The sequence below is a fragment of the Zootoca vivipara genome, chromosome 2, assembly GCF_963506605.1.
Source record: "Zootoca vivipara chromosome 2, rZooViv1.1, whole genome shotgun sequence".
In the NCBI taxonomy this organism is placed as follows: Eukaryota; Metazoa; Chordata; class Lepidosauria; order Squamata; family Lacertidae; genus Zootoca; species Zootoca vivipara.
The window spans coordinates 9,240,709-9,268,570 of NC_083277.1; the positions used below are offsets into that span (position 1 = coordinate 9,240,709).

The following is a 27,862-nucleotide window of genomic DNA, read 5'->3' on the forward strand; positions in this document are numbered from 1 at the left end:
CATGGGGGGGGGGGCGAATAGGGGGCAGGGATAGGTAATGGGTCAGAACAGGGTGGGGGGAGACACAGGGATGAAACCTGCCCTCTCCACAGTATCTTGCCTCGGCTTTGCAGACTAGGCTGAGTGGATTTAGGGGCCTCCCTGGGTGGGGGGTGGGCGAATAGGCAGCAGCATAGAATCAAGTGAATATGGGCCTTTTACAGGGCCTTGCCTTTGGGTAGAATAAATGTTATTTCACATAACACACGTGGATAGGGGAGTCATTTATAGTATGAACTGCTGTGGCTCCTTAAAGGGCAGCAAGTCTAGAGTTAGCTGCAGAGAAAAATCAGGTTTTTTACATATTCACTTCAGTTACCTCCCTGCTTTTGTATTAAAAACCTAGATTACTCCATTGTGATCCTGAATTTATCCCGCATTTTACTGAACTGTTGATTTGGTCACATTTGAAATTTACTGGTATGTGGTGTGGCAAATTGGGGTGGGCGTGCTTTTAAATGTCAGGCATCTTGATAATTATTCAGTTCTACAAAGCTATAATGTTCGTTGTGAGCTGCTCTGGGACAGAGGTTCTTGCGGAAAAGTGGCATTCGAAGAAATTAAACTAAGCTGTGGTAAACCTGCTGTTGGGACTCAACAGCCCTTTGGGTTTCCTGATGTTCTTAGGTTCTTCTTTCATCTCTGCAGAATATAATTACTGAATGATACGGAAAGGACGTGCGCAATAAGGTCTCGCCATCAGCAATGAGACATGACTGTGGCCCGATGCCCTCCCCTTCCTTTCGCACCAGTTAAAAAGCACATGCCAACGGATAACGGCAGTAAATGCCAAGAAACTGGAGATCTCTAAAAGCAGACAGGTGACCTTACTTTATTGTTCAGCCATTTGCTCCTCCATGGATGCCCAGTGAGACAGTACTCCCCACCCTCTAAGCCAATGTATACATTATTATTATTATTTATTATTTGTATTCCACCCATGTGACTGGGTTGCCCCAGCCACTCTGGGCGGCTTCCAACAGAATATAAAAATACAATGAAACTTCAGATATTAAAAACTTCCCAATACAGAGCTGCCTTCAGATTTTTCCGGAAAGTCGTGTAGTTGTTTATCTTTTTGACCTCTGACGGGAGGGCATTCCACAGGGTGGGCGCTACTACTGAGAAGGCCCATTGCTTGGTTCCCTATAGCTTCACTTCTCACAGTGACGGAACTGCCTGAAGCCCCTCCATGGAGCTGGACCTCCATGCCCAGGCTGAACGATGCGAGTGGAGACGCTCCTTCAGGTACACAGGGCCGATGGCTTCTTGCGTGCGAGAGGAGGCTTGACTTCTGAGTGAAGCCCTTTCCGCACTCCAGGCACTTGTATGGCTTCACCCCAGTGTGGGTTCTTTCGTGCTTGAGAAGGTTGGAGCGATGGCTGAAGCTCTTCTCGCAGACCGAGCACTGAAACGGTTTCTCCCTCGTGTGCGTCCTGTGGTGAACGACGAAGGCCGACTTGTCCCGGAAGCTTTTGGGGCAGTCTGGGCACTGGAAGGGTTTTTCTCCCGTGTGGATCTTCTCGTGCTGAACCAGGCCGGCGTTCTGAGAGAAACATTTCCCACACTCTGCACACTTGTACGGCTTCTCGCCCGTGTGGGCTCGCTTGTGTTTCATGAGGGATGAGCTTTCGACAAAGCTCTTATCGCACACCGTACACTTGTAGGGCTTCTCTCCCGTGTGGAGCCTCTCGTGAGTGAGGAGGTTGGTGCGATGCCGGAAACGCTTGCCACACCCTGAGCACGGGTACGGTTTCTCCTCGGTGTGGATTCTCCTGTGCACGACAAAAGCGGACCTGTTCCTGAAGCTTTTGGGACAGTCAGGACACTGGTGCGGTTTCTCGCCCGTGTGGATTCTCTGGTGTCGGTTAAGGTCAAATCTCTGCCTGAAGCTTTTCCCGCAGTCTGGGCAATGGTAGGGCCTCTCTCCCGTGTGGATCCTCACATGAGCCGCAAGCCCGCTGTGCCCTCTAAAGCTCTGACCGCAATCTGGGCAAACAAAGGGCTTCTCTTGCCGGTGGGTTCTTTCATGTGCCGTAAGATCCGATTGCTGGCTGAAGTTCTTCCCACATTCCGAGCAATTGAAGCGGTTCTCCCCGGTGTGGATTCTCTGATGGGCAACGAGGACATTCCTACTGCAGAAGCTCTTCCCACAGTCGGAGCAGATGTAGGGTTTCTCTCCTGAGTGCATTCTCTGGTGTTCGGTGAGGTCCGCCTTGCAGCGAAAGGACTTTCCGCACTCAGCGCATGTCTCACCCTTGAGGAATCTTTGCTGGACTGGCATGGCAGGGAGCTGGAAATGAACGGATTTGCCTTCTTCATTATGGGGGTGAGTTTCCTGCTGGTTTTCGGATGCTTCTCCCCAGTAAGGATAACGGGATACAGTCCGTTCTGCTCTCCCTGGCAGCATCCAACGTAGTTCAGCTCCTTCAGAATTGATCGGCAGATTCTTCTTCCAAGATGCCCTCTCATTGTCTGTTGGAAAAAACAAAGGATCCTTACAAAGGGAGGTTTCCCTTTACCAGGAAGAAATTACACAGCAAAGAAGGGGTTTGGGGCCCATTGATTTGAATGACCACCTACAGGAACCCACGCAAGCCCTAAGAGTGGCCTCAGAGATCCTGCTTGCTAGTGGATCTATAAGGTCAGTTAGATTACCCAGCTGTGAGTCTTGAAGGCTGCTCCCTGCCAAGCCCTTTCCACCAGGCCTAGGGGGCGGGGCCCACCCTCACCAGCTCTACTAAAGAGGTTCCTGGTGACACCAGAGGGACATCGCTATGCCTGACAACAAACAGTTGGATTCTTTTGCCCCATCTTTTTGTGCCTGCCAAGCAGCCGTGTCATGCTTATGATAATATTTTATTCTCTTGTTAATTATGCTGTTTTAAATGTGCATTTTATATTTTACTTTACTTAGCAATGTTTTTTTTGAAATGTTTAAGTTTTTATTTTGTTAACTTTGTTTGTGTGTTAAATATGTATTCTGTATTTGGTCTCCTTTGTAATGTTTTATTTTATTATCTTTAAGATCATATTTTAGTTTTCTGTTAATTATGTTGCTTTGACTGTGTACTCTATATTTGACTTTCTTCAAATTGTTTTATTGATGTTTTAATATTCTGTAAACTGCTTTGAAATTTTTCTTAAAAACACAAGGCAGTATAGAAATGAAATAAATCATAATCAAAATAATAATAATTGGTGGGCACTAGATCTGTGGGCAGAGCCTTTATTGTGGTGGCCCCTCATTTGCACAACTTGCTCCGCAAGAGAACTCCCTCCAGCCAAAGACTCCTTACCCAGCCAAGGGGCATCAGCAGCCGAATCCTCCACTCTGGTGAGCGGCCACTCACCGGAGTCTGACAGAGCCCCGTCAGCCTCAGGGGAATCATCCGCTTTCTCCTTGAAGGGCCAGAGGACCTGAAACAGCAGAAAGAATGAGTCAAAGAAATGGGTGCGAATGGCCTGAGATTCAGGGGTGGGGAACCTCTGGAGCTTCTCCAGATGCTACGGGACTCCAATTCCCAGGGGTCAGGGGAACGGGAGTCCAGCAAGATCTGGAGGGCCACAGGCTTCCTGGCTTCGACTGAGTCAGGTCATTGGCCTAACTTTCACAGTATTGCCTACACTGACTGGCAGCAGCTCTCCAGAATCTCAAGGAGACCTTCTTCAGGCAAAGGCTGTCCTCTGCGCTGTCTTTGAAGGGGGATGCATTAAACACTCCAGCTGGTGCAGGATGTGGCAGCCCATCTCAAGACAGGGACTGGAGCACAGGAATCCATCACTTCTGTGTCCATATAGCCTCCCTCTTCTCTCAAGATGGTGGATACAGAGCCCTGAAGGGCCAGAGACCAACACAGACTGCCTGTTCACAGCAGTGGAAGCTGGTCCGTTAGGGCAGAGAGTGCCTTGCCCACCATCCCCTGTCTTCCCCCAGCAAGTGACGTTCTAAGGTACACTGCCTCGGAACCTGGAGGTTCTACTTTGCCAATACAGCCAACCCCTGCTGATTCTGCCAGATCCCATTTTCGAACCATCCAAGGGAGCAGTCAGTCCAATGCATATTTACAGTCGGCAAAAACTGCCCCTAATGGCTCGCCCTCAGTCCTTGCCATCATTCCTTTTGTTCTTCCCAGGACTGATCTCCTGCTCTCTCACCTGTTGTATTTCGTGCTCGTTCTCTTGCTGCCTCTCCAGGAAATCCTCCGCCAGGCCGACTGCCTGACCGCAAGTCTCCGGCCCGCCTTCTCTGACCCAGTTCTGCATCTCCGGGGGCAGGACAGCCAGGAACTGCTCCAGGATCACCAGCTCCAGGATCTGCTCCTTGGTGCGCCTCTCTGGCTGCAGCCACCGATGACAGAGCCTCCACAGCATCCCACAGAGATCTCGCGGCCCCTCGGCCTCCTGGTAGAGAAACTGCCTGAAGCACAGGCGCTCCACCTCCTGGCTGGGAGCCTCCTTCTTCACTTCCCCACGCTCCATGGCCAAAACGCTGTGGGTGGGCTGGGGGACGTCTCCTCCAGGGCCAGGCAGATGGCGGATCACCCTGCCTCGCCCAGACTGCAGCCCGATGTCTGATCGCCCCCCAAAGGAAGCCTGAGTGTCCCTTGGGCCATTGCTGTCCAGCTGCAGGCTTCCTGGTTCAGGCTGCGGAGACCGCACAGCCTTCAGGAGCCCCTGACACTGAGCTTCCCAGCACTCCTCCCGAGGCCCTTCCTCGGGTTCCTGCTTAATGTGCTCTGTTATGGGCCCTTCCCACAATTCCTTGAGGCTCTCTGAGCGGACGGCCAAGGAGCCTGTTCCTTCAGCCTCCTCCGGTTCAGACTCCGATGCCTCCTCCTGGGCCTCCGTCTTCACTGTGTCCTCCATCAGGGCATCTCGGGGGACAGCCCACACAGCTGCGTTCCTGCGTTCGGACGCCATCACCTCTCTTAACTCCGGGGCTTGGCAGGGGTCACTCACACACTGCTATCCCATGTTTCTCGGTGATGTCAACTGCCAGGTCCAGGATTTTTTACAAGGCCTTGTGCCTCTGCAAGGAAAGAGAATCAGTGGGAGCTGCAGCAAAAAGTTGCAGCGTGGAACACTCCTGCTCAGGATGCTCCATTCCGTTCTCTGCCCCCATGTTTTCCATCCCACCAATCATCAGCCAGTATTCCGTGCATACTGAGCATGCTCAGTCCTCTGGGAACTGTAGCTCTGTGAGGGGAAATGGGGGGTCTCCCAACAATCTCAGCACCCTTAACAAACTACAGTTCCCAGGATTCTTTGGGGGAAGCCATGACAGTTTAAAGTGGAATTACATTGTGCTAAATGCATAGTGCAGATGGCACCCTGATTACAGCCCTTTCACACGAGAGTCCAGTGTTCTAGTTTCCCACTGCGCTTTCTCATATTCAGAAGCTGTTCATTTCATTTTTGCAGGGTGGGAGAAGAAGTTGCTGCCACTATTTCTAATCAACTGGCAATCAAGAAGCCTTAGTGATCTACTGCAAATCACCCCATCTGACTTCTGACCACCCCTGAAGACAGATATAGGCAAGATATAGCCATGAAGAATAATCCTTGATAGACTTTACGTTTAAAAGGCGTGGGGGTGGGATAGAGAAATCCACAGAGGATGTTCTAAAACTCACCACAGCTCCGTGGAACCTGCATGTTCAGGAGCAGTTTACCTGTGATCACAAGATGCTGGAGGCAAAGACAGCAAGAGATTTGCCGCTGCCTCGCTGCCTCTGAGCATCCCAGAGAGGTCTGGCTGCCCACTGTTGGGAGCGGGAGGCTGGTCTGGGGGGTTTGTCTGATCCAGCAGGGAGTCCTCTTAGACCCCTAAAGCAAACCTTCCTATTCCAGGTGAGCTCTCTGCTCCTCCCTCAAGGCTCTTCTCACTTACCGGATTCCCTCCCAGGAGCTGAAAAATCTTTCTCCAGCCTCTACTTTGCAGCAAAGAAAAGCACCATAGAGTCGCTAAGGGGGAGAAAAGGAAGAGGAGGGCCTTCAATAGTCGTAACAATTTCCGTCCGAAGTGGCGCTCTAGAAATCACGACTCTCTCAGCTTAACCCTTTATGACAACCAGAGCACAGAGGGGGCTTTCCTTTGTATTTTTAAAATATCCCTCGCCTGTGCCAAATTGGAAGCATCAGATTAGGTCTGGCAGTGCAAATAAAAACCTACGTGTGCATGCATTTTATCCAAGGAGGGGCTGTAGTTCGGTGGCAGAGAGCATATGCTTGACATGCAGAAGATCCCCTGTGGCCCAGCCCTTGGTATCGGCCATTTAAAAGGCGAAGGGAAGGACCTTTCTGTGCTTGAGACCCGAGAGAGCCGCTGCCAGCCAGAGCAGGCAATACTGGCCTTGGTGAACAAATAGGCTAACCTCTGGTACGGAACAGCTTCGGGGGCAAACATCTTGCTAGCTGTGCGCATACAAAAAAGAGAGTTGGGAGAGTCAGGACAATGGCCCATCGAGTCCAGCATCCTTTTCCCACAGTGGCCAACTAGAAGCCTGTGGGAAACCAGCAAGCCGGATCTGGCCTCAAGAGCCCCCCTCCTCTCCTGTGGCTTCCAGCAGCTGGGACCCCTTACTCTGTGGAGTTTGGGCACAGAGGCGAGATTTGAACTGAGGTCTTCGCCCTGAGCTCCTCCCATTGCAAGGATTTGATGTGCTAATTATGGTATTTATTATTTTTCACCTTTATTTCTTCAAGAAGTGGTATTCATGGTTCTCCCCCTCTTCATTTGATCCCTACTACAACCTTGCAAGGTAGGCTAGGCTGAGAGGCAGTTGCCTGTCCAGCTTCCTGGCCCAGTAGGGATTTGAACTCAGGTCTCCCCCGGTCCTAGTCTAGCACCCTTAAATACTACATCACATTGGCTCTCGTGTGTAGACATCATACATTAAAAGCACATTCTCCTTCCCCCCCGAAAAAAAACCAGAAACATAAGAACTGTAGTGCAAGGGTGCAGGGCAAACTACAGTTTCCAATATATGCTCTATGACGTGCGTCTGGGCGTGCCTAGTTGCAATTCGGCTTAAGGGTTAAAGTGTGCGAGTTTGCACCCCTAGAAAAGCGAAAGGGAAGAAAGGGAAGATCTGCAAAGGGGCTGAAGTCATTTCCTGCCCCTCCTCTTTTAGGGAGATGGTTGTGTGTTTTTTTTAGGGGTGTTGCTGTTCATTGAATTGTTTCGTGGCGGAGATCAGCGCCTGCGGAGCCTGTCTGCTCAAAGAGGATTTAGGCGAGAAGACCCGAGACGGGGAAGCAGGAAGGCAAAAGTGGGGGGTTTTCATGGAATAATATGCAAAGGATGATGACTAGGAAGACAGCCTAGTTTGTGGATCCTGAAAAGCAGGATTTTGCAAGCAAGCAAGCTGTGCAATCAGTGATTTATCCTGCTTGTCTTTTTTTAATAAAATGTTCTTCTGTTCAAATTATAAAAAGGTTTTATCCTGTTTTTCAAGATCCTCGAAGGTTTTGTGTTGCTGATAGAGCTATATTGTGTTGTTGTTGTTGTTGTTGTTGTTGTTGTTGTTATTCCCAGACACCCCAAATATCTGAGGGGAGCAGGTCGGGAGTTGCAAACTTGCGAAAGGTGCACTTATTTATTGACACCTCACACGTGTGTTTTTGGAACCCACCCAGTTTTCGGCGTCCGAAATTGGTTTAAACTATTTTTAAATCTGGATTTTAAACAGTTGTAACCTGTCCTGCTACTGAAGGGATGGCAATAAGCAGCCACCACCGCAATAATCCTAATAATAATATTTATTAGTAACAAATGTTTTCGCTATTTTTAATTTAAAAATTTACTTTTTTGGTAAGCTGCCTTGAGACCTGCCGGTGAAGGGTGGGCAATAAATGGGCGATGTGAAGCTCAAGAGCAGCGGGGACACTTAATCCATGGTGCTGCCTATCATTCTCCTGCTGCTGACGACACACGCTTCCCTTCCCAACCTAAGAAAGGAAGAACCCGAAAACGCACCATTTTTAAGGACCATGCGCCAAGATGGTGCTTTTTGCATATGGTGGTGGATTTAAACCTGTTCCAAACTGCCTCATTGAATTTGGCAATGCTGAGGGCACCTCATGGTCAAGATGGCCTGTTTCTCATAGAATCATAGAATTGTAGAGTTGGAAGGGACCCAAGGGGTCATCTAGCCCAACCCCCTGCAATGCAGGAATCCTGCCCACAGCCATCCCTGGGTGGGCTTGAACCAACAGCCTTCTGGTTAACAGCCAGGCAGGCGCACTGACCCATTGCCCCACCTCTTACCTCTCTTGGGATCCTTAACCGTTTCAGGTGTCGTTGCCGTTGATGGACTGGGCCGCTACCTTCCCCGAGGCAGAGGATGCTCCTTCAGACAGTGCACAGAGGCTCGTGTCCCAGGGAGTCAAGCAAGAGGATGGCCAAGATTTGCTGGGTAAGATGAACGTAGAATTGTAGAGCTGGAAGGGACCCCGGGGCTCATCTAGTCCAACCCTCTACAATGCAGGAATCTCAGCTAAAGCATGCAAGACAGATGGCCACCCAGCCTGCGCTTAAAAACCTCCAATGTGTACTTGAGCAAAGAAAAAAAGAGGAGCAGAACCTTTGGGGAGGAGAAGCTTAGTGGTGGAGCATCTAGGCCCCAAAGTATTATTATTATTATTATTATTATTATTATTATTATTATTATTATTAGAATTTATATACCTCCCTATACCCAGGGGTTTCAGAGCGGTTCACAGAATAAAATTAAGATATAAAACCACAAAATCTCTAATAAAAATAAAGGCAGCAACCCAATACCCCCCAAAAAAAACATTTTAAAAGGGCATAGGATGTAAATCAGATCAACCAAATTCAGTTCCCAGCATCTCCAAACCAGACTGGGAGAGATTCCCCGGTCTGAAACAACCAGAGTAGATAACACTCTGTTAGGTTGTACCAATGTGTCAGACTTATCAATAAAATCTTTATTATGGTCATAGAGCAGCCTAACGTGTCTGACTTAGCATAAGGCAGCTTCCTATGTTCCTATTTAAACAGCTGTTCATTAGAACCAAGAGGCCTAGAATATTAGTTTGTATTTAAGCAAGGAGGGCATCTCTGGTAGGGTTGCCCGAGTATAAAAAGTAAAAACCAGAACACCTTTCTTTAAAGGGAAGCCCCCCAAATTGTTGAGCTCCCCCCCCCCTAAGATCAATAAAAAAGCGCCACCTTTCAGAAATTCCCCGCCTTTGAAATCCCAGTAATGCCCAGGAGAATCCAAACATATGACAGCCCTAATCTCTGGGTAAGGATGGGTGGGAGAGACCCCCTGCCTGAAACCCTAGATAGTGGCTGCCAGTCAGGGTAGACATTACTGAGCTAGGTGGACCAATGGTCTGGCTCCCTATAAGGCAGCTTCCTAACTCTGGTACAAGAAACCTGTGAAGTCTTTTGCAGTATTAATAATAATAATAATAATAATAATAATAATAATAATAATATATTTATACCCCGCCCATCTGGCTGAGTTTCCCTAGCCACTCTGGGCGGCTTACAACAGAAACATTAAAATACACTAATTTCTTAAACATTAAAAGCCTCCCTAAACAGGGCTGCCTTCAGATGTCTTCTAAAAATCTGGTAGCTGTTTTTCTTTTTGACATCTGATGGGAGGGCGTTCCACAGGGCAGGCGCCACCACCGAGAAGGCCCTCTGCCTGGTTCCCTGCAACTTGGCTTCTTGCAATGAGGGAACCGCAAGAAGGCCCTCGGAGCTGGACCTCAGCGTCCGGGCAGAACGATGGAGGTGGAGACGCTCCTTTAGGTATACTGGACCGAGGCCATTTAGGGCTTTAAAGGTCAGCACCAACACTGTGCTGTGCTCGGAAACGTACTCCCTTCGACAGGAACTTGAAAAACCTGAAATTTCTGCATACGTTACCAATTTGCTGCTGGGCCAGGTTCAAGTTCTTGTGTTAATTTACAAAGCCCTAATCAACTTGGGCAACCACATGACCTGGAAGCTGTACGCTGGCTCCCTCAGCCAATAATGCGAGATGAGCGCCACAACCCCAGAGTCGGTCACGACTGGACCTAATAGTCAGGGGTCCCTTTGCCTAATCAACTTGGGCAAAGTACCTTAAGGAATGCCTGGTTCCTAATTCTTGCCCTTTGGTCACCGAGTCTTCTCATGGGGCACTTTTGGTAGCCCCACACACCCCTGAGATTTGGCTGGCTTTTAGCAGGGATCGAGCCTTTAGCGTGGCAGGCCCTGCCCTGTGGAACTCCTTGCCAATAGAGGTTCTGCATTATCAAAAACTGTATTATTCAGAGAGGCCTAAGATTCTTTACCCACCAGCTCTTACTGACAGGTTCAACATTTGAAGTTGTAACATTGAGTTTTTGTTTGCTAGGCTGCCTTGTGAAATTTTATAAATCAATCAATCAAGAAAGAAGAAAAAATAGATGTGAATGATTCTTGAAACCTAACCATCTGCAGGTCTTGCTTGGGGGAAAATAATACGAGTGTAACAAATTACAGTGATGCCTCGCAAGACGAAATTAATTCGTTCCGCGAGTCGTTTCGTATTGCGAAAATTTCGTCTTGCGAAGCGCGGTTTCCCACAGGAACGCATTGAAATTTAATTAATGCGTTCCTATGGGCAAAAAAAAGTCAGAACAAAGGCAAATTTGGTTTACAAAGTGTTTATTAAGTGGTCTTTAAAGGCATACATACTGTACAGAGGATTTCAAAAATTTCAAGCGCAAAACTTCAACTTTTTAAACATGACAGAAAAACTTTTAAAAATCAGCAATCATGAGGCAGGACCATGTGACCTGAGGCTCAACACTGAAACTGAGCAGAAACAGTCACGAACAGTCCTTGGACTGTGCAAACTCTTCAGAAAGTACATTTTTAAGGCATGTAAACAGGGGCATCATACAGAAACCAACACAGAAACTTTTTAAAATCAGCAAAGGACTCTCTAAGGCTCTAGGGAACACTTTTACACAAACATTTTAAGGTGACCAAGTGAGGCTGAAGTGTCTCAACCTACAGGACCAGTCTTTTAAGTCAGGAAACTGGAGGCAGACAGAACGGTCTCCACATCACAGCAGCAGTCTCTTACTGTATGCTCCCAGAGCTGCAGAGGGTCTCAGCATCACTTCTCTAAGTTACCAGACAGCTTGGACAATGCTGGACAACTTGGAGAAGGCTTCAAGGCTTGGCTTCTAGAAGGACGAGGAGGAGGAAGAAGGCAACTGGGCACCACTGGTAGAAGCAGCAGGTTCCTCTTTCACTCTTTGCTTCTTCATGATGAACCTCTCCATGGTCTGCCGCTTCAGCCGCCTTTTCAGCACCCTTCTGAAAGAGGACATGATCCTTGTATCAAACGTGTTCGCAAGGTCACGTGCCAGAGCCTTGTCTGGGTGGTGCCGCTGTGCATAAGTCTGCACATTTTTCCACTGTTGGCAGATGTCCTTCAGTTCCGTGGAGGACAGCTGTTCCTCACCTGTCGCTTCTTCCTCTTCCAAAGAGGCCTGCTCCTGTGTAGCCTCTGCCTGCAGTTCGACCAGCTCCTGGGTGGACAGCTCCTGGTCGTGGTCCTCCACCAGCTCGCAGACGTCCTCCTCTGTGACCTCAAGGCCCATGGTCCTCCCCAAGGAAACAATGTCCTCCAGCACTGTGGACTCTGGTGCAGGCGCGGAAGCGTCAGAGTCACTTATTGCCACACAGTCTGGCCACAGGTTGCGCCAAGCGGAATTCAGAATTCTCTGGCTGATCCCGTCCCAGGCCGTGGTGATCATCTTCACGCAGCTGACGATGTCGAAGTGGTCTCTCCAGAATTCACGCAGGGTGAGGTTGGTGCAATCGGTCACCTCGAAGCAGCGCCGGAAAAGCTCCTTGGTGTAGAGCTTTTTGAAATTGGCGATGACCTGCTGATCCATTGGCTGCAGTAGTGGGGTGGTGTTAGGCGGCAGGAACATGACCTTTATGAAGCGGAAGTCCTCTAACAAGTCTCCCTCAAGGCCTGGAGGATGAGCAGGAGCATTGTCCATCAGAAGCACGGCCTTCAGCGGCAGGTCGTTGTCCAGCAGGTACTGCTTGACTGCAGGGCCAAAAGCCAGATTGACCCAGTCCACAAACAGGACGCGTGTGACCCAAGCCTTAGCGTTGGATCGCCACAACACGCTCAGCTGGTCTTTGTTGACCTTGTGCTTCTTGAAGGCCCGTGGGTTCTCGGACTGGTACACCAGCATGGGCTTTATCTTCAGGTCACCGCTGGCGTTGGCGCAGAAGAGGAGAGTCAGACGGTCCTTCATGGGCTTGTGGCCAGGCAGCTTGGCCTCCTCTTGAGTGAGGAAGGTCCTTTTGGGCATCCTCTTCCAAAACAGCCCGGTCTCATCGCAGTTGAAGACCTGCTGTGGAAGGTAGCCCTGTGTCTTCACGACCTCCAGGAACTCCGTGGCAAAGTCCTCAGCCGCAGGGACATCGGGACTGGCAGCCTCTCCATGCCTGACCACGCTGTGGATTCCAGATCTGGTTTTGAACCTTTCAAACCAGCCTCTGCTTGCCTTGAAGACTTCTGGCTCGGCTGAGGTTCCTGGCTCTTGCTGTACGAGGTCTGCGTGCAAGGCCTTGGCCTTCTCACAAATGACAGCCTCAGTCACTGTGGCCCCTGCACGCTGCTTCTCTTCCAGCCAGATGAGCAGCAACTTCTCCACCACCTCCAGAACAGCTGGCCGGTTCTTCACGATCCTGGTGACTCCCTTGGCTACATCTGTCGCAAGGATCTTCTCCCTCATCTTCAGGATGGTCCCGATGGTGGATGGATTCCTCCCATACTCCCTGGCGAGGTCTGTCACTCGCAGGCCTCCGTCGTGCTTCCAGATGATCTCCTTCTTCATTTCTAGCGTAATCTTCTCCTTTGTCCTCTTCCCGGCCTCTGCAGGAGCAGCCTTCTTGGGACCCACGTCAGCACGCTTGCTATGTTCGCAAAAACAAAAGGCAGTGCTTCACATCCGCTTCACACACACCTTCCCACCCCTGGCCAAACCTGCCCGGGACAAACAAGTGGCATAACAGCCCCCCCCCCAACAAAGGTGAAGCTAATCTCCCTACCTTTCCACTGCTTGAGATGTCCCTGTGAAGAAGCTCCTTAAATCCTGGTCTGGAAAAAACAGTTGCAAATGAGTTCCACAGATTCCCCAAACTGCTGAAAAAACTCCCCTAACCTCCCCAAAACAGCAGGCCAAAACTGGCCAGCTGGCCCCCCCAAAATGTACCTCAAACGCTGGCCACCACTTCCCAAAAGTTATGAAAAGTTCAAAGAAACTTCCCTTAGCTGCTGGTAGTAGGTTCCCCAAACCTCTGCAAAAGAATAAAGAAAACCTGAACCCCCCCAACCCCAAACCCTCAAAAAAGTTTGGAAAATGTGGGGAAGATGCTCAGAACAGTTCACCAAATGGTGGCAAAAAAGTTCTGAAAACCTTCCAAAAAGCTTCCCAAAAGGATTGCTAGGAGTTGGTGAACTGTTCAGAACACGACCAAAAACAGGGTTTTCCCACAGCACAGGCCACAGTTGCTCCTCGAAGTCAACCCTGGAACTGTACGTGGAGAAGTGAGCCCAGGCTGCATTGGGGAGGCTTTTTAAACCTCCAGGCACAATGCATCCTGGGTATTAACGGTTGTGTGATTCAAAACAAACAAACAAAAAATCATCTTGCAAAGCACGGCCATAGAAAAATTAGTCTTGTGAGTCACCAAAAAAAATCGCAAAATGCTTTCGTCTTGCAAGTTTTTTGTTGCGTGAGGCATTCGTCTTGCGAGGCATCACTGTATTTTCTTTCTACACATCTAGCACATTCAAAATGCAGTCTTCCCCTCAAATAATTCTGGGCACTGCAGTTTGTTAAGGCTTGCTGGGAATTAAAAACCAAAGGGTCTGCAAGAATGTTTCCATTAAGACACACACTATATAAAATAAATACAAGTAACTCAAACTTGTGTGGACTTAACTTGTGCATATTTAGCTTCATACACTTGGGGGGGGTTTAAAAATTTAAGAGGGAGCAGGCGTCTGGGGGAAAAGACTTTGGCAGTCCCACCCACCGTTGTTCATTCTTTAAGCAACCAGCTTCTGCAGTCCCAGTGCCTCACCATAGCTCATCCATCCACAGTCCATGAAAATACAACTTACTCAACCCATGTTTTACTGCACATATCAGAACCCTCCTTGTACCTTATATGTTGTTTTTCACTCTAACATTCCGCTGTTAGGTTCCTCTTTAATTGGTTCTTACCAGTCTTGTGGTCAGGTTGCATTCTTCGCTGATAATGGGCCTAAAACTAAGATACTGTATATTCCTGCGTATAAAACTACTTTTTAACCCAGGAAAATCTTCTCAAAAGTCGGGGGTCGTCTTAAACGCCGGGTCGTATTTCTTATACGGCGAGTATATCCCAAACTCTATATTTTAACTGGAAAAGTTGGGGGTCGTCTTATATGCAGAGTCGTCTTATACGCCCGAATATACGGGTAGTTGTTTATTTCCTTGACATCTGATGGGAGGGCATTCCACAGGGTGGGCACCACTACCGAGAAGGCCCTCTGCCTGGTTCCCTGTAACCTCACTTCTCGCAGGGAGGGAACCGCCAGAAGGCCCTCAGAGCTGGACCTTAGTGTCCGGGCTGAATGATGGGGGTGGAGACACTTGTTCAGGTATACTGGGCCGAGGCCCAAATTATCTGTCAATAGGGAATGCTTGCTCCTTCTTTTGGGGACTGATGAAATAGTGGTCCAGTTAACTGATGTATGTTCCCCTTGGCTCTCATTTCTTTCTCTGCTCCAATAGGAGGATGCTGGGAAAGGGGAAATGAAGGTGAACCAGGAGGAGCGTCTACAAAAATAGAAGACCTAGACGTGGATGTTAGCACCAGTACTCAAGATGAAGCAACGAGGCACCAAGGCAGAAAAATGCCCACCAGAGATAAGCGCGGGAATCCCTCCAATGACAGCAAAGATGGGGAGGCCCACAAAACCCCAGCCCATCTAGATGTGCAGGAGGAAAAGAGAAGGAACAAGTGCCCTGTGTGCGGGAAAATGTTTTGTTCTAAATCACGCCTTAAAGTACATCAGAGAATCCACACCGAGAAGAGGCCCTATCAGTGCTTTGAGTGCGGGAAGAGTTTTAGGCAGAGCGGGCATCTCTCTCAACATCAGAGGATGCACACGGGAGAAAAACGGTACAAGTGCTTGGAGTGTGGGAAGAGCTTCAGCCAGAGCACCTACTTTATCCTGCACAAAATAACCCACACGGGAGAGAAGCCGTTCACGTGCCTGGAGTGCGGCAAGAGCTTCAGTCACAGCAGGCGGCTCACCATACATCGCACGATCCACACAGGGGAAAGGCCGTACAAGTGCAAGGAGTGCGGGCAGAGCTTCAGCCAGAGCACGCACCTTACATCTCACCAGAGAATCCACACCGGGGAGAAGCCGTACAAATGCCAGGAGTGCGGGAAATGCTTCAATCAGAGCACGCACCTCACTTTGCACCGGAGGATCCACACCGGGGAGAAACCTTACCAGTGTTTGGAGTGTGGGAAGTCCTTCAGCCAGAGGCCGCACCTTACTTTGCACCAGAGAATCCACACGGAGGAGAAGATGTACAAATGCTCAGAGTGCGGAAAGAGCTTCCATCGAAGCGACCACCTGACTTCGCATCTGAGAGTGCACACAGGGGAGAAGCCGTACCAGTGCTCACAGTGTGGGAAGAGCTTTAGCCGAAGTGCAATCCTGACTAAGCATCAGATAACCCACAAAGGCAGAGAAACTCCCGTGGGAACAGAGGAAGGCTCCGCCTGAGCATTTCCTGGGGTCCACTTCCTCCTTGGAAATTCTAGCCGGTTGTGACGCACTGCCGTTCCAGTTACGATGCGGCTCCAGAGAGAGGGTTGACATGTGATTACATTGTATAGCAGCACGATCCTTGGGTATCCTGGATCAAATGGAATGTGCTTCAAATGTCATTCATACGCTCTTTACACTAGAGTTGGAGAATCCCATAGCTGTCCTCTGGATCAAGTCCCCTTAAGCCCCAGTCAGTATGGCTGATGGTCGGGAATTACGAGTGTTGTAGCCCAATAGAATCATAGAATCATAGAGTTGGAAGAGACCACAATGGCCATCCAGTCCAACCCCCTCCCAAGCAGGAAACACCATCAAAGCATTCTTGACATATGCCTGTCAAGCCTTTGCTTAAAGACCTCCAAAGAAGGAGACTCCACCACACTCCTTGGTAGCAAATTCCACTGCCAAACAGCTCTGAGGGTTAATAACTTCCGAATAACTTCTGAGGGTTCACAGGTATCCTATCCTTACTGCAGATCAGTGGTTCCCAAACTTTTTTCGGGTCAGCGTTTCAGTAAACTTGAAACCCTTTCAAAAGCATTATTCAGGATAGCAGTTTGCACAACTCACTTAAGACATTAACACAACAAAATTCCAAACAGCAACAATTAAAGTGCACGTTGATTTAAAATCCAATTTAAATGACTTAGTTTATTTAACAAACCGGTGAACTTGATCTGTTTTGTTGTAGGTTTTTAAACAGGTTGAGTGGTTTTCTGTCGTGGTTGCTTTAGCTGTGATTCCTGCACTGCAGGGGGTTGGGCTAGATGACCCCTGGGGGTACCTTCCAATTCTCCTGTTGCCTCTTAGCCCCCAGCTGGGAAATCCCACTCACCCCAGGGGGTGGTACTACCCATTTTGGGAACCACTGATCTCGATTAAAGAACTCAACATACCGTAGGTGGAAAATCCTGTAAAATGAAAATTGTATTGCTCACATAGCACATTCCCAGCCACGTTCTTTATTAGCCTTTTTCAGCCTAGTGCCCTCCAAATAATTCAGACTATTTTGCTGTCTCTTTCTCTGCAAAAAGTCACCTGGAGTTTGAGGGATCCTTTCCTCTCTGCCCCAGATGGTAGCTTCTATTTAAACAAAAAACCAAAACCAAAGGGGTTTGTCGATAAGCAGCTAGGGTACTTCTTTCAAGTAGATGGGCTGGTGGAAGTATGTAAAATGTATAAAATTGCCTTATTTCATCCTTTCTTTGTCAAATCATTCCAGTTTTATTAGTTTCAGACTAAGACCTGAGAGACCTGGGCTCAGATCCCCACTTAGCCAAGAAAGGGAGGCAAATATTGGCAGCCTACCTCCCGGGGTTGTTGTTACGAATAACACGATCACAGTCGTTCAAGACCAGGCATAGGCAAACTCGGCCCTCCAGATATTTTGAGACTACAATTCCCATCATCCCTGACCACTGGTCCTCTTGGCTAGGGATTATGGGAGTTGTAGTCCCAAAACATCTGGAGGGCCGAGTTTGCCTATGCCTGTTCAAGACCCTGGAAGGCAGGTCTTGTCTTGTATATTCTTCGAATGAATTTTTAAAAGAACGAGGAAGCAAATCCTGCTATTTGTTTTTATCCATTTGTACATCGTTGGTGATATTAATAAAGAAACGAGCCTGTCTTGGGTAGTAAAATGCATGACTGAAAGCTACTCTGGAAAGCTTGGAGTGGGGGGAAGAGAACTGTTACCATGGGATAGGATGGGGGAAATGGCCCTTGCCTTGTGCAACCGGCTTCCTGTATTTGCAACAGGATGGTCGTTATCATACACTTCTAGTCCCAGGGAACATTTATTCAGGAGAGAAGTGAAGTTACAGGGAGAGCCTTCTCAGCTGTGGCACCCTCCCTGTGGAACGCCCTCCCATCAGATGTCAAATAAACAACTACATATCTGACTTTAAGAAGACATCTGAAGGCAGCCCTGTTTAGGGAAGTTTTTAATGTTTGAGATTTTATTACGTTTTTATATTTTGATGGAAGCTGCCCAGAGTGGCTGGAGAAACCCAGACAGATGGGTGGGGTATCAATAATGAAATTATTATTATTATTATTATTATTATTATTATTATTATTATTATTATGCCACACAGGTGCGTCTGTCAAGGTGGCTGGCACACACACATTCACAGAAGGACGAGTTCATTGCCCCATCAGCCTTCTGATCAATCCTAGGTAACTTGGGCAAGCCACAAAGGGTAAAGTTCAATTCACAGTACAGCCACACACACCAACTGATACAACAAAATACAAATACAACATTTAACAGTAAGTCAGAAAGTGAGAAAAGCCTGCGGGAGGTCAATGGTCCATCAAGTTCAGTTTCCTGTTCTCAAGGTGTCCAAGCAGATGACTCAATTCCGCTGGTCTCTGCGCTGTTCCATAAAATAAAAAAGGTAAAGGGACCCCTGACCATTAGGTCCAGTTGTGACCGACTCTGGGGTTGCAGTGCTCATCTCGTGTTATTAGCCGAGGGAGCCAGCGTACAGCTTCCAGAGCAGCACACGGAAACGCCGTTTACCTTCCCGCTTTACCTTACCTATTTATCTACTTGCACTTTGACATGCTTTCGAACTGCTAGGTTGGCAGGAGCCAAACACATTAAAAATACATTAAAAACACCTGGCCTACAGCTCTCCTCAGGCTGTACTACAGTCAAACCTCAGTTATCAAACATACTCTGTTCTGGAAGCCCATTCAGCTTCCGAAACGTTTGACAACTGAGGCGCGGCTTCTGATTGGTTGCAGGAGCTTCCTGCGCTCAAGCGGAAGCTGCATTGGATGTTCGGCTTCGGAAAAACGTTCGAAAACAGGGAGCATTTGCTTCCGGGTTTTCGGCGTTCAGGAGCTGAAACGTTTGGAAATGGAGCTGTTCGAGAACCGAGGTTTGACTGTATTTAGCTGCATTTTATTCATTCAACAAATGTTGTGTATCACTTGACTGCAAATGAAACCTCAGCAGTTTACAAAGCAGATGAAAAATGTCTGTAGAAACCAATGTAAGTAACAAGTTTATATAAAAAGGTGAAGAACCAGGAGTTTAAAAAGTATACGTTCTAAACTAGTATTCCAGATTAAAACACACATCAATTTCACATGTCCAGGTAGGATTCCCTAAACAGAAAAGATTTTAGCAGGTGCTGAAAAGGCACCTGCCTAATGTCAATGAGCAGGGAATTCCGAAGTGTAAAAGCTGTCACACCAAAAGTGTAGAATGAGCATTATTCTCAGCCCACCTTAAAAAAAAAAAACTACGCTTCCCAGGATTCTTTGCAGGAAGCCATGACTGCTTGAAGAGGTATGGTACTGCTTGAAATGTATAATACAGATTGAGCCTAAGTCCACTGCAAAGGATTTGGACCCCCCAAAGGGAGGAGAAGGGGAAGGGAATGAACCCAGGGAACAGCTGGTTATGGGCATTTATTATGGAAGCCAGAGAACAGAAAGACAACTGGAAAGGAACTTTCTGGATAAGTAGGACTTTATTTACTGACTAGCAGCCTCATACACAGGCAATCCTAAGGGCTGTATCCAGCGAAGTCCTACTCAGAGAAGACCCACTGAAATGAATGGACCCAAGTTAGTCATGCCCATTCACTTCAATCGGTCTACTCTCTGAGTAGGACCAGCACTGGATACAACCCTAAGTAACAACGACCACAACAAAATCACTGCAGTTTTTAAATCAGTGGTTGAAATCAGTGCTGTTCTGAAGGGTCCAGTCAGCCATCTTGATTCAAAATGGCATCCAGCTGTATCCAAACACAGAAGAAAGCCTGTGTGTTGAACGCAGGGACAGTAATTGGAAATTAGGTCACAATTATCTTATGAGGTGTCCAAAAATGCACATTAAACAGACAAACAAGATTCCAAAATATACAGTGGATTTTTTAAATCCAGGAATGGGGAGCCTGTGGCCTTCTGGACGTTGTTGGATTCCAGCTCCCATCAGGCCCTGCCAGCATGACCAACGGTCAGGGATGATGGGAATTGGAGTCCAGCAACATATTGAGGGGCACCAGCTCCCCATCCATGCTTCAAGCGCCATCTATAAGCTCCCCAGCTGCACCTGAAATCACCTTCTTGCGGCAAGTTCACACATGCATTGTTCACCCCTCATTAAGTGAATATGCCAAGGGATCACACAAAACCCACTTTTCCAGGGGAGGGGATCACACATCACTGCCCGTATGTTGGTTTTTTTTACTTATTTAATGTGTTTTATTTTATTTTTATGCCCCACCTTGCAAGGATTTCCCCTTAGCAACAACCTTGTGAGGCAGGCTAGGCTGAGATCTTAAGTGCTGCTTAGGACTTTGGGGAAGGATACTTAAGTGGTGTGTTGAACCAACTGGAAATGCCGACCCAAGCGCTATCAAATTCAATATATTTATGACTGAACAAAGGCCAAGGAAGTCCAACTCAGTCATGTTTGACTTCAAATTGAGGAAACTTACAAAAAAACTAAGGAATTAGTATAACTTATAAAGAATTTTGAAAAGGGAAGTCAAAGGGGTCAAATCTCTGTCCCAAAGTGGGGCGGCACCAAAACCTCAATAACAGAAGCTCAGCTAGAATGCATATCCGAAATTGGAAAGGTGCCACCAGAGCCAAGAGGATGCCAGCATGGTTAATGAGCAGAGTCAAGGAAGAGATTTGAGGCAAGGAGGCATCTTCCAGAAAACGCAAGTCTTGTCCAAATGTAGGGAACAAAATGGAACACAAACTTTGGCAAAATAAATTCAAGCAGACGCTAAGGGATGCTGGGGGGGGGGAGAATCCAAGGAGCACATTGCTTAAAAAGTAAAGAACAACAATGCACACAGGAAGTGTAAATGGCCAGCAGACTTTGAAAAGCTGGTAACAGGGGATCAAGTTAATCAATTTTGTTGAATTAAACTAAATTATTGCAGGGGGTTGGACTGGATGACCCTCAGGGTCCCTTCCAACTCTACGGAATAGTTCTAACTGGATTTAGAATATATGTGCAATTAATTGTTCCTGTTTTGAATTTTATTGTGTTGTTATCTTCCTTAGCAGGTCGTGGAAAGCGCTATTCTGAATAATGCTTTTCATAGGGTAGGGGGCACTGGGGGTGAAAAAGTTTGGGAACCACTACACTAGCCCAAGGTTCCCTAAGGAAGCCTTATGGCTGAGTGGAGATTTGATCCCGCGGGTCGTATTCAATGCTAGTCCTACTCAGAGTAGACACACTGACATTAAGGGACATGACTGATGTACTAGTTACAGGTAGGTAGCCCTGTTGGTATGACATAGTCAAAACAAAATTTAAAAAATCCTTCCAGTAGCACCTTAGAGACCAACTAAGTTTGTCATAGGTATGAGTTTTTGTGTGCATGCACACTTCTTCAGATACAGGTTCTTTCATTTCAATGGGTCCGCTCAAACTGGGAGTGAATTGACTACAACCTCGGATATTCACAGTCTTAGCCGGACGCTCAAACCACGACACCAGAGTGCATTGTGCATAGAAGTGAGTCGTTGGGGCCTGTAGGTCTTTGGGGCCTACTGAACACTATGCTGCCCTCCCTCAAAACAGTTGCTCAGTTCAAAACGTGACTTCTGTTAAAAATCAGTTGGCGTGGGGGGGGGGGGCTGTGGGATCTGCTCGGAATGAATCCGCTTATGCCTATTCAGGCTAGAGGCTCCCGTGAAACCTTTGCCACAGTCAGAGCATTCGTATGGTTTCTCTCCTGTGTGGATTCTCTGGTGCGTCACCAGCTTAGGCCTCCGGCTGAAGCCTTTCCCGCAAACCGAGCACAGGAACGGCTTCTCTCCAGTGTGGGCTCTCTCGTGGACGCGGAGGTGCGACCTCCGGCTGAAGCCTTTCCCGCACTCGGGGCATTTATGGGGCCTCTCTCCTGTGTGGGTTCTCCTGTGCAAAATCAGGTTCGACTGCTGGCTGAAGCTCTTCCCGCACTCTAAGCAGGTATAAGGCCTCTCCCCTGTGTGGGTCCGGTGGTGCTTAATAAGGTTGGCTCTTTGGGCGAAACTCTTCCCACACTCTGAGCAGATGTAGGGCCTCTCGTCGCTGTGGGTCCTGCGGTGCCTGCTGAGGCTTGAGCAGTCGCTGAAGCTGGTCCCGCAGTCCGGGCATTTGTACGGTTTCTCCCCCGTGTGTATTCTCTGATGACTGACAAGGTCGGCTTTCCGGCTGAACCTCTTCCCACAATCCGAGCATTCGTAAGGCTTCTCTTCCAAGTGCATTCTCCAATCTTCACCATGGTCACTTCTGCAAAGCTGCCCACACTCAGTGCAAGAGATCCGTCCCTCACCTTTGAAGATTCTCTGGTGGTTAGTTGCTCCATTGAATTGTTTGCAACAGCCTTGAGGACAATGAACTGAGCTTTCATTCTCGGGTCCACTTCCCATGCGACTCTCGGAGGCTTCCCAAAAATCAGGATGGGGGGGAATGTGCTGGTCGCAGCTCCCTGACAACATCCAAAATGGCTGCACGTCTCCAGAAACTTCTGTATGGGTCTTCTCCTTCCTCAAATTACTTTCTAGAATACCAAGGGGGAGAATGCAGAAACTAAATGATTCCCTGAACAACAGTGGGAAAGGGATCCTCAAATCACATTTTTTTAAAAAAGATTTATTTATACCATCAATACATTCAATACAGTTCCATTTCTACAATTTCACCAACATCAAAAAGAAAAATAATGAAGATAACAGAAAAGGAAAAGTACATTACAATTCATTACATCTTTTCCCCCTCTCAATTTCCTGTCACCCTTTCCACTTTCCTTCCCCTCCCCTCCCCCCCTCGACTTCCCCCCATCGCTTTTCCAACTTCTGTTGTATCTTTGTTACCATTTGTGCATTCTGTATTCTGTACAATTCTATATTCAATTTATTTCTAATTCTGTTTCTATATTATTTTCCTTCATATCTCCTATTCTAAGCATGTTAGCATATCATCCTTTGAGTAATGTTTCTTCATATAATCCTCATACATTTCCATTTGTTTTTCAATTTTAGTTTTGACTGATTTCTTACCGCTGCTGTTAACTTTGCCATTACCAAATATTCACTAAATATAGAAATCCAATCCTCCATTGTTGGTACCTTTGATGATTTCCAATTAATTGCAATTACCATCCTTGCTGCTATGCTGGCGTATAAAAAGACTTTTTTTATTTCCTTTCAGTATTTCTTCATTAATCAAGCCTAACAAATACATCTCTGCATTTTTTATTATTGATTTTTTCATCATTTTCTTGATTTCCTCATGAACAACTATCCAAAATTTTGAAATTTCTTCACATGTCCACCACATGTGTAGAAATGTTCCTGGTTCTTTATTACACCTCCAGTAGAGGTTGGTTTTTAATTTATATATCTTTGCCAATTTCATGGGTGTTAGGTACCATCTATAAAATATTTTTAGAAAATTTTCCTTTATATTATTAGAGGCTGTAAATTTTATATCTTCTCCCCATAATTTATCCCATTGCTCCGTGTAAATTGTACGGTTGAGATCTTTAGACCACTTTAACATCACCTCTTTTGTTCCTTCCTCCATCAAATCCCAATCTAATAATAGGTTATATGTTTTAGATAATAATTTCTTATTATTTTGTCAAATCACATTTTAATAAAACAACAGGAGACGTGAATAAAGAAGATATCCTTGGATCCCCACGTATAATTTTATTGAAATCCAAATCAAATACAAAGAACAAGACACCCACACTCTGAAACAAAGATATATTTGCAGATTGGCTGCAGGAGCTTCCTGCAGCCAATCAGAAGCTGCGCTTTGGAAATCAAACGGACTTCTGGAACGGATTCTGTTCGACTTCCAAGGTATGACTGTACTGATATATCACAATGTCTGAAATGAGGATGGTCACGGTTTTCCCCACACTGCAATTTTTGCATAGCGCGCGCGCGGACACACACACACGTATCATGATTCGCAATACATTGCCAAGTCAAAAACTATGAAATGGATAAGACAATATCAAATTCAAACCAGTTTCAAGCGATATTCGATAAAGCGCCCAGCCCTACAGCGTGTGCAGAATTCGGCAAGCAGCAAGATTGGGTTGGAGGGAACACCTCCTACCAGAACCGTGGGCCAGACTCATCAAATGTCTTTTGATAAAGCCCCTAACTCTGAATCCAATAACAGAAAGGGTCCTTACCCTCCATGGTAACATCCAAGTCCTCCTCTTGTTTGATCTCCTTCAGGGCTGGCGTCTGGCACAAGTCGAGGGGTTCCGCTTCTGCTGTAGGAAGACAATCTGGCTTATCCCTGGGTGACCTCATTACCTGAAACAGCATTGAGAAACAGCATTTCATTCACAGGTGCATATATATTTAGTTAAGGGAAAAGGCAAGTTAGGCAGGGGAACGTAACAGAGGAGCGGAGAAGGCAGGCAAGAGAAATGTTTTTCTCCCTGTGTCTTGTACCACTAGAACTCGTGGGCTTCCTCCTAGATCAGTGGTTTTCAAACTTTTTTCTTTGGGCCACACTTTCAGAATAAAAATTTGCTCACACCCCGCACCACATTTTTTGTTGATAAGAAATACCGGTACATTGGAAAACATTGCTAGGATTGTCCTCAGTATCACCTGATGCTCTGGCTCTCATTTTGAACAGATACCTATGCATATTCTGCAAATAATATATATACATGAGAAGAGCTTGATGGAACAGGCCAGTGACCCATCTAGCCCAGCATCCTGTTCTCATAGGGGCCAACCAGCTGCCTGGGGGGAACCCACAAGCAGGATCTGAGCACAAGAGCCCTTTCCCCCCTTCTGTTTCTAGCAACTGGTGTTCTGAAGCATTACTGCCTTCCGCTCTGGCGGTCGAGCACAGCCATCATAAGCCCTCCCCTCAATGAATGTGTCTAGTCCTCTTTTAAAGCCATCTAGGTTGGTGGCTATTGCTGCTTCTTGTGGCAGCGAGTTCCACAGTTTAACTATGCATGAAGGGCTTTCTTTAATAATAATAATAATAATAATAATAATAATAATAATAATAATTTATTATTTATACCCCGCCCATCTGGCTGAGTCTCCCCAGCCACTCTGGGCGGCTCCCAATCAAATATTGAAACAATACAGCATTTTTAAATAACTTTGGACAAAGGGTAAAAAGCACAGGTGTGTGTGTGTGTGACTGGGTTTGCAAAAGGACGACCCCCCAAAAAAAATTCCTGGGGAAGTGGAACAGGTATGAGTGAATTATTCTTGCTTTATTTCTCTTCTCCCCATTTTCACCCGATACATTTAGCTGGTTGGGTTTTTTTTAACAAACAAAATTTTCTTGGGTTTACTTTTCTTTTCTTTCTCCCAGGATGTCTGGTTTGAGGGGAAATGTTCAGAAATCTACTGGCTGGCAGCTTTAACCAGCAGTGTGTTTAAAAATAAATAAATACATTATATTGTAAAAAAAAAAAAAACCCATACAGCATTAAATATTAAAAGCTTCCCTAAACAGGGCTGCCTTCAGATGTCTTTTAAAATTAGGATAGCTGCTTATTGCCTTGACATCTGCTGGGAGGGCGTTCCACAGGGCGGGTGCTGCTACCAAGAAGGCCCTCTGCCTGGTTCCCTGTAACCTCATTTCTCGCAATGAGGGAACTGCCAGAAGGCCCTCGGCCCTGGATCTCAGTGTCTGTTAGGAAACTTCCAACATTCAGCCCATTAGTTTTGGCATTAGGAGAGGGCAGGAAACTCTGCCACTGAGCTCTGGCCCTTCCATCTTGATGAGTGACCTGAGGTTTTGCTAATCCTGCACAGAGAAGGACAGAGCCTTTACTCAGTGTTCTTGTGCCCCAAAAGTGGCTTACAGTTAAATAATCCCTGGACTACAACTCCCATCATCCAATGCCTATTGGTCACACTGGCTGCGGCTGATGGGAGTTGAAGTCTGGCAAATATCTGGTTTCCCATCCCCGGAATAAACAAAATAAAGCAAGGCTGAACAAAAACCACTCAGTTATCAAACACAGCTACCTCCTTCTTTTCTTCCTCCTCATCCTGCTGCTGCCGCATCAGGATATCTTCCACCAAGGCCACCGCCTGGGAGCAAGTCTCTGGGTCCCAGGCCCTAATCCTGCTCTGGATTTCTTTCGGGAGGAGGGCCAGGAACTGCTCCAAGACCACCAGCTCTACAATCTCCTCTTTGGTACGCCTTTCAGGCTTCAGCCACTGGTGGCAAAGTTCGCGGAGCCTCCGGCACACATCCTGCGGCCCCTCCGCTTCGCGGCAGGAGAAATGTCTGAAGCGCAGCCGCAGAGTATCCTCGGTGACCGTCTCCCCCTCTGGGGCCTCTTCCTTCACTTTCCCGTCGCCTGCCCCATCTTGGGGCAGCAGGGCTTTGTGCGACTCCTCCAAGTAGAGGCCTGGCGGGAGTTTGGTGGCCCTTTGTCCTCTAGCTGCGCCCCTAACGCAATTGTCCTGCGGGGCGGGCCGTGGCGGTTGAGAGCAGCCCCCGTCCAAATGAGGCGACTCGAGCGCCTTCACAAAGCCCTGAAGTCGAGCTTCCCAGCTCCGCTGCACCTCTTCATTGCCTTCCCGGTTTGCCTGTGGCGGAACGTTTCTTTCCCAGAATCCTCTAGTGCCCCCTTCCTGGATCTCAAGAACCAGACTCTGCTCCGTTTCTGGGTCCGGCTCCTCAACCTTAATTGTAGTCCAGGGGGCAGACTTTAACTTTACACCCAGTGTCGATACATCGCCCCACTCTACTGCCATTTTCCACTGCCGCCTGACCTGCAGTGGCCAGTTGTTTTCAGAGAAGTCCACGGGCAGAGAAGGTGACTTATACAGGCAGAATTTAGGAATCTGGGTTAAGGAAAAGAGGCTTCTCCCTAATGGAAGGGAAAGGCAATTAAGACACATTAGACAAAACCTGCAACCTCGGGCCCCATCTGAACCAAACACTTAAGGCAGTATAGGAAGAATCCTGGGAAGTGGTTTGTTAATGGAGCTAAGCATTGTTATGAGAAACCCTATCCCCTTCATGGATCTACAATTCCCAGAATGTCTTACTGATCAATCCCTCTTCCCAAAGAATGCTTGACAATGGAGGGAGAACATTGCCATTGTGGCTAGGAGACATCAATGGTCTTATCCTCTATTAATTTACCTGATCTTTTTTTAAAGGTATCTGTATGTCAGCGGCCATCACTACACCTTATAAGGAAGGAAGGTTTTCTCTTTTCTCATTGCTAAAAGTCAATTCAAGATCCCTTTTAAAAGCTGGAGAAGCCAGAACTTGCAGGGCCAGCTACACTGCCTGGCATTACTTTTTCTACACAGCTGTGAAAAGTGCTGGAGCCCCAGCTGAACTTCTTCCTTCTACACAACCATTAAAGGTGCAGGAGCCCTGAAAGCTACACTTGCTGAACTTCTAAGCAACTATACACAGCTATGATTGGGTGTTATCAGCATAGTGAAGGTATTCTGCTCCAGAATACTGCTGTAAAGTTGACTTGCATTTTAACACATCACTTTATTTTACAATGCATCAATCAATAAACTGCTAATTTATTGATAGTTTGTTAGATCAACTTGTTTTTAAATCTGACTTTTATTGATACTTTTTAATATCTATTTTATCTAAAGTAAAGGTGCCTGGCAGTTTTTAAGATGTAAGCAGTTTACAAATCCCATTAATTAACAGCTGTCTTCTATGCAAGTATGCAGAGCTATGATCAGTTTTATCAGAACAGTGATGGTATTTTGCAAAGCCGACTTGTATCTTAGCATATAATTGTATTTTACTGTGTTGATTTATATATATATATATTGCATTTTAAAAGATCAACCTTTTTTTAAAAAAACAACAACAACAAACTGACTTTTACCAGTACTTTTTAAATGTACGTTTTATTTTAAGTGAGTTGCTTGGGATTATATATATTTTTTAAAAGATTTAAGGAGTTTACAAATCCCAT

The 27,862-nt window shown here is 47.0% G+C and overlaps 2 protein-coding genes across 4 annotated transcripts; one reads left to right on the forward strand and one right to left on the reverse strand.

Moving 5' to 3' along the window:
• On the reverse strand, nt 1-27,859 carry LOC118080147 (uncharacterized). The gene is made up of 8 exons (XM_060270927.1): nt 25,920-27,859; nt 24,098-24,224; nt 21,514-22,447; nt 15,597-15,734; nt 11,311-12,997; nt 4,198-5,007; nt 3,339-3,459; nt 1-2,514 (listed from the first exon to the last, which is right to left on the reverse strand). The coding sequence occupies exons 1-8, from the start codon at nt 26,802-26,804 to the stop codon at nt 1,052-1,054; spliced, it is 6,165 nt and encodes a 2,054-aa protein (XP_060126910.1). The 5' UTR covers nt 26,805-27,859; the 3' UTR covers nt 1-1,051.
• Nucleotides 6,199-19,210, forward strand: LOC118081330 (zinc finger protein 239-like). Of its 3 annotated transcripts, none has more exons than XM_035107801.2 (3): nt 6,199-6,714; nt 8,339-8,459; nt 14,866-19,210. In XM_035107801.2, the coding sequence occupies exons 1-3, from the start codon at nt 6,712-6,714 to the stop codon at nt 15,873-15,875; spliced, it is 1,134 nt and encodes a 377-aa protein (XP_034963692.1). In that variant the 5' UTR covers nt 6,199-6,711; the 3' UTR covers nt 15,876-19,210. The 3 variants fall into 3 exon arrangements, with proteins under 3 accessions (XP_034963692.1, XP_034963695.1, XP_034963693.1); XM_035107804.2 differs by lacking the exon at nt 6,199-6,714 and adding an exon at nt 7,172-7,313; XM_035107802.2 differs by lacking the exon at nt 6,199-6,714 and having other exon boundaries at nt 7,172-8,459.
• Nucleotides 27,860-27,862: the final 3 nt, after the last annotated feature.

Excerpts from the sequence above, each read along its gene's own strand:
- LOC118081330 (XM_035107801.2), top strand. Across the intron at positions 8,460-14,865 it reads GGATGGCCAAGATTTGCTGG|GAGGATGCTGGGAAAGGGGA; the intron begins GTAAGATGAACG and ends CTGCTCCAATAG.
- LOC118080147 (XM_060270927.1), bottom strand. The coding sequence starts at position 26,804 with ATGTGTCTTAATTGCCTTTCCCTTCCATTAGGGAGAAGCCTCTTTTCC. Across the intron at positions 15,735-21,513 it reads CCCCCCACGCCAACTGATTT|ATGCGAAGTCAGGTGGTCGC; the intron begins TTAACAGAAGTC and ends GTGCACTCTCAG. Across the intron at positions 2,515-3,338 it reads TGCTGATGCCCCTTGGCTGG|ACAATGAGAGGGCATCTTGG; the intron begins GTAAGGAGTCTT and ends TTTTTCCAACAG.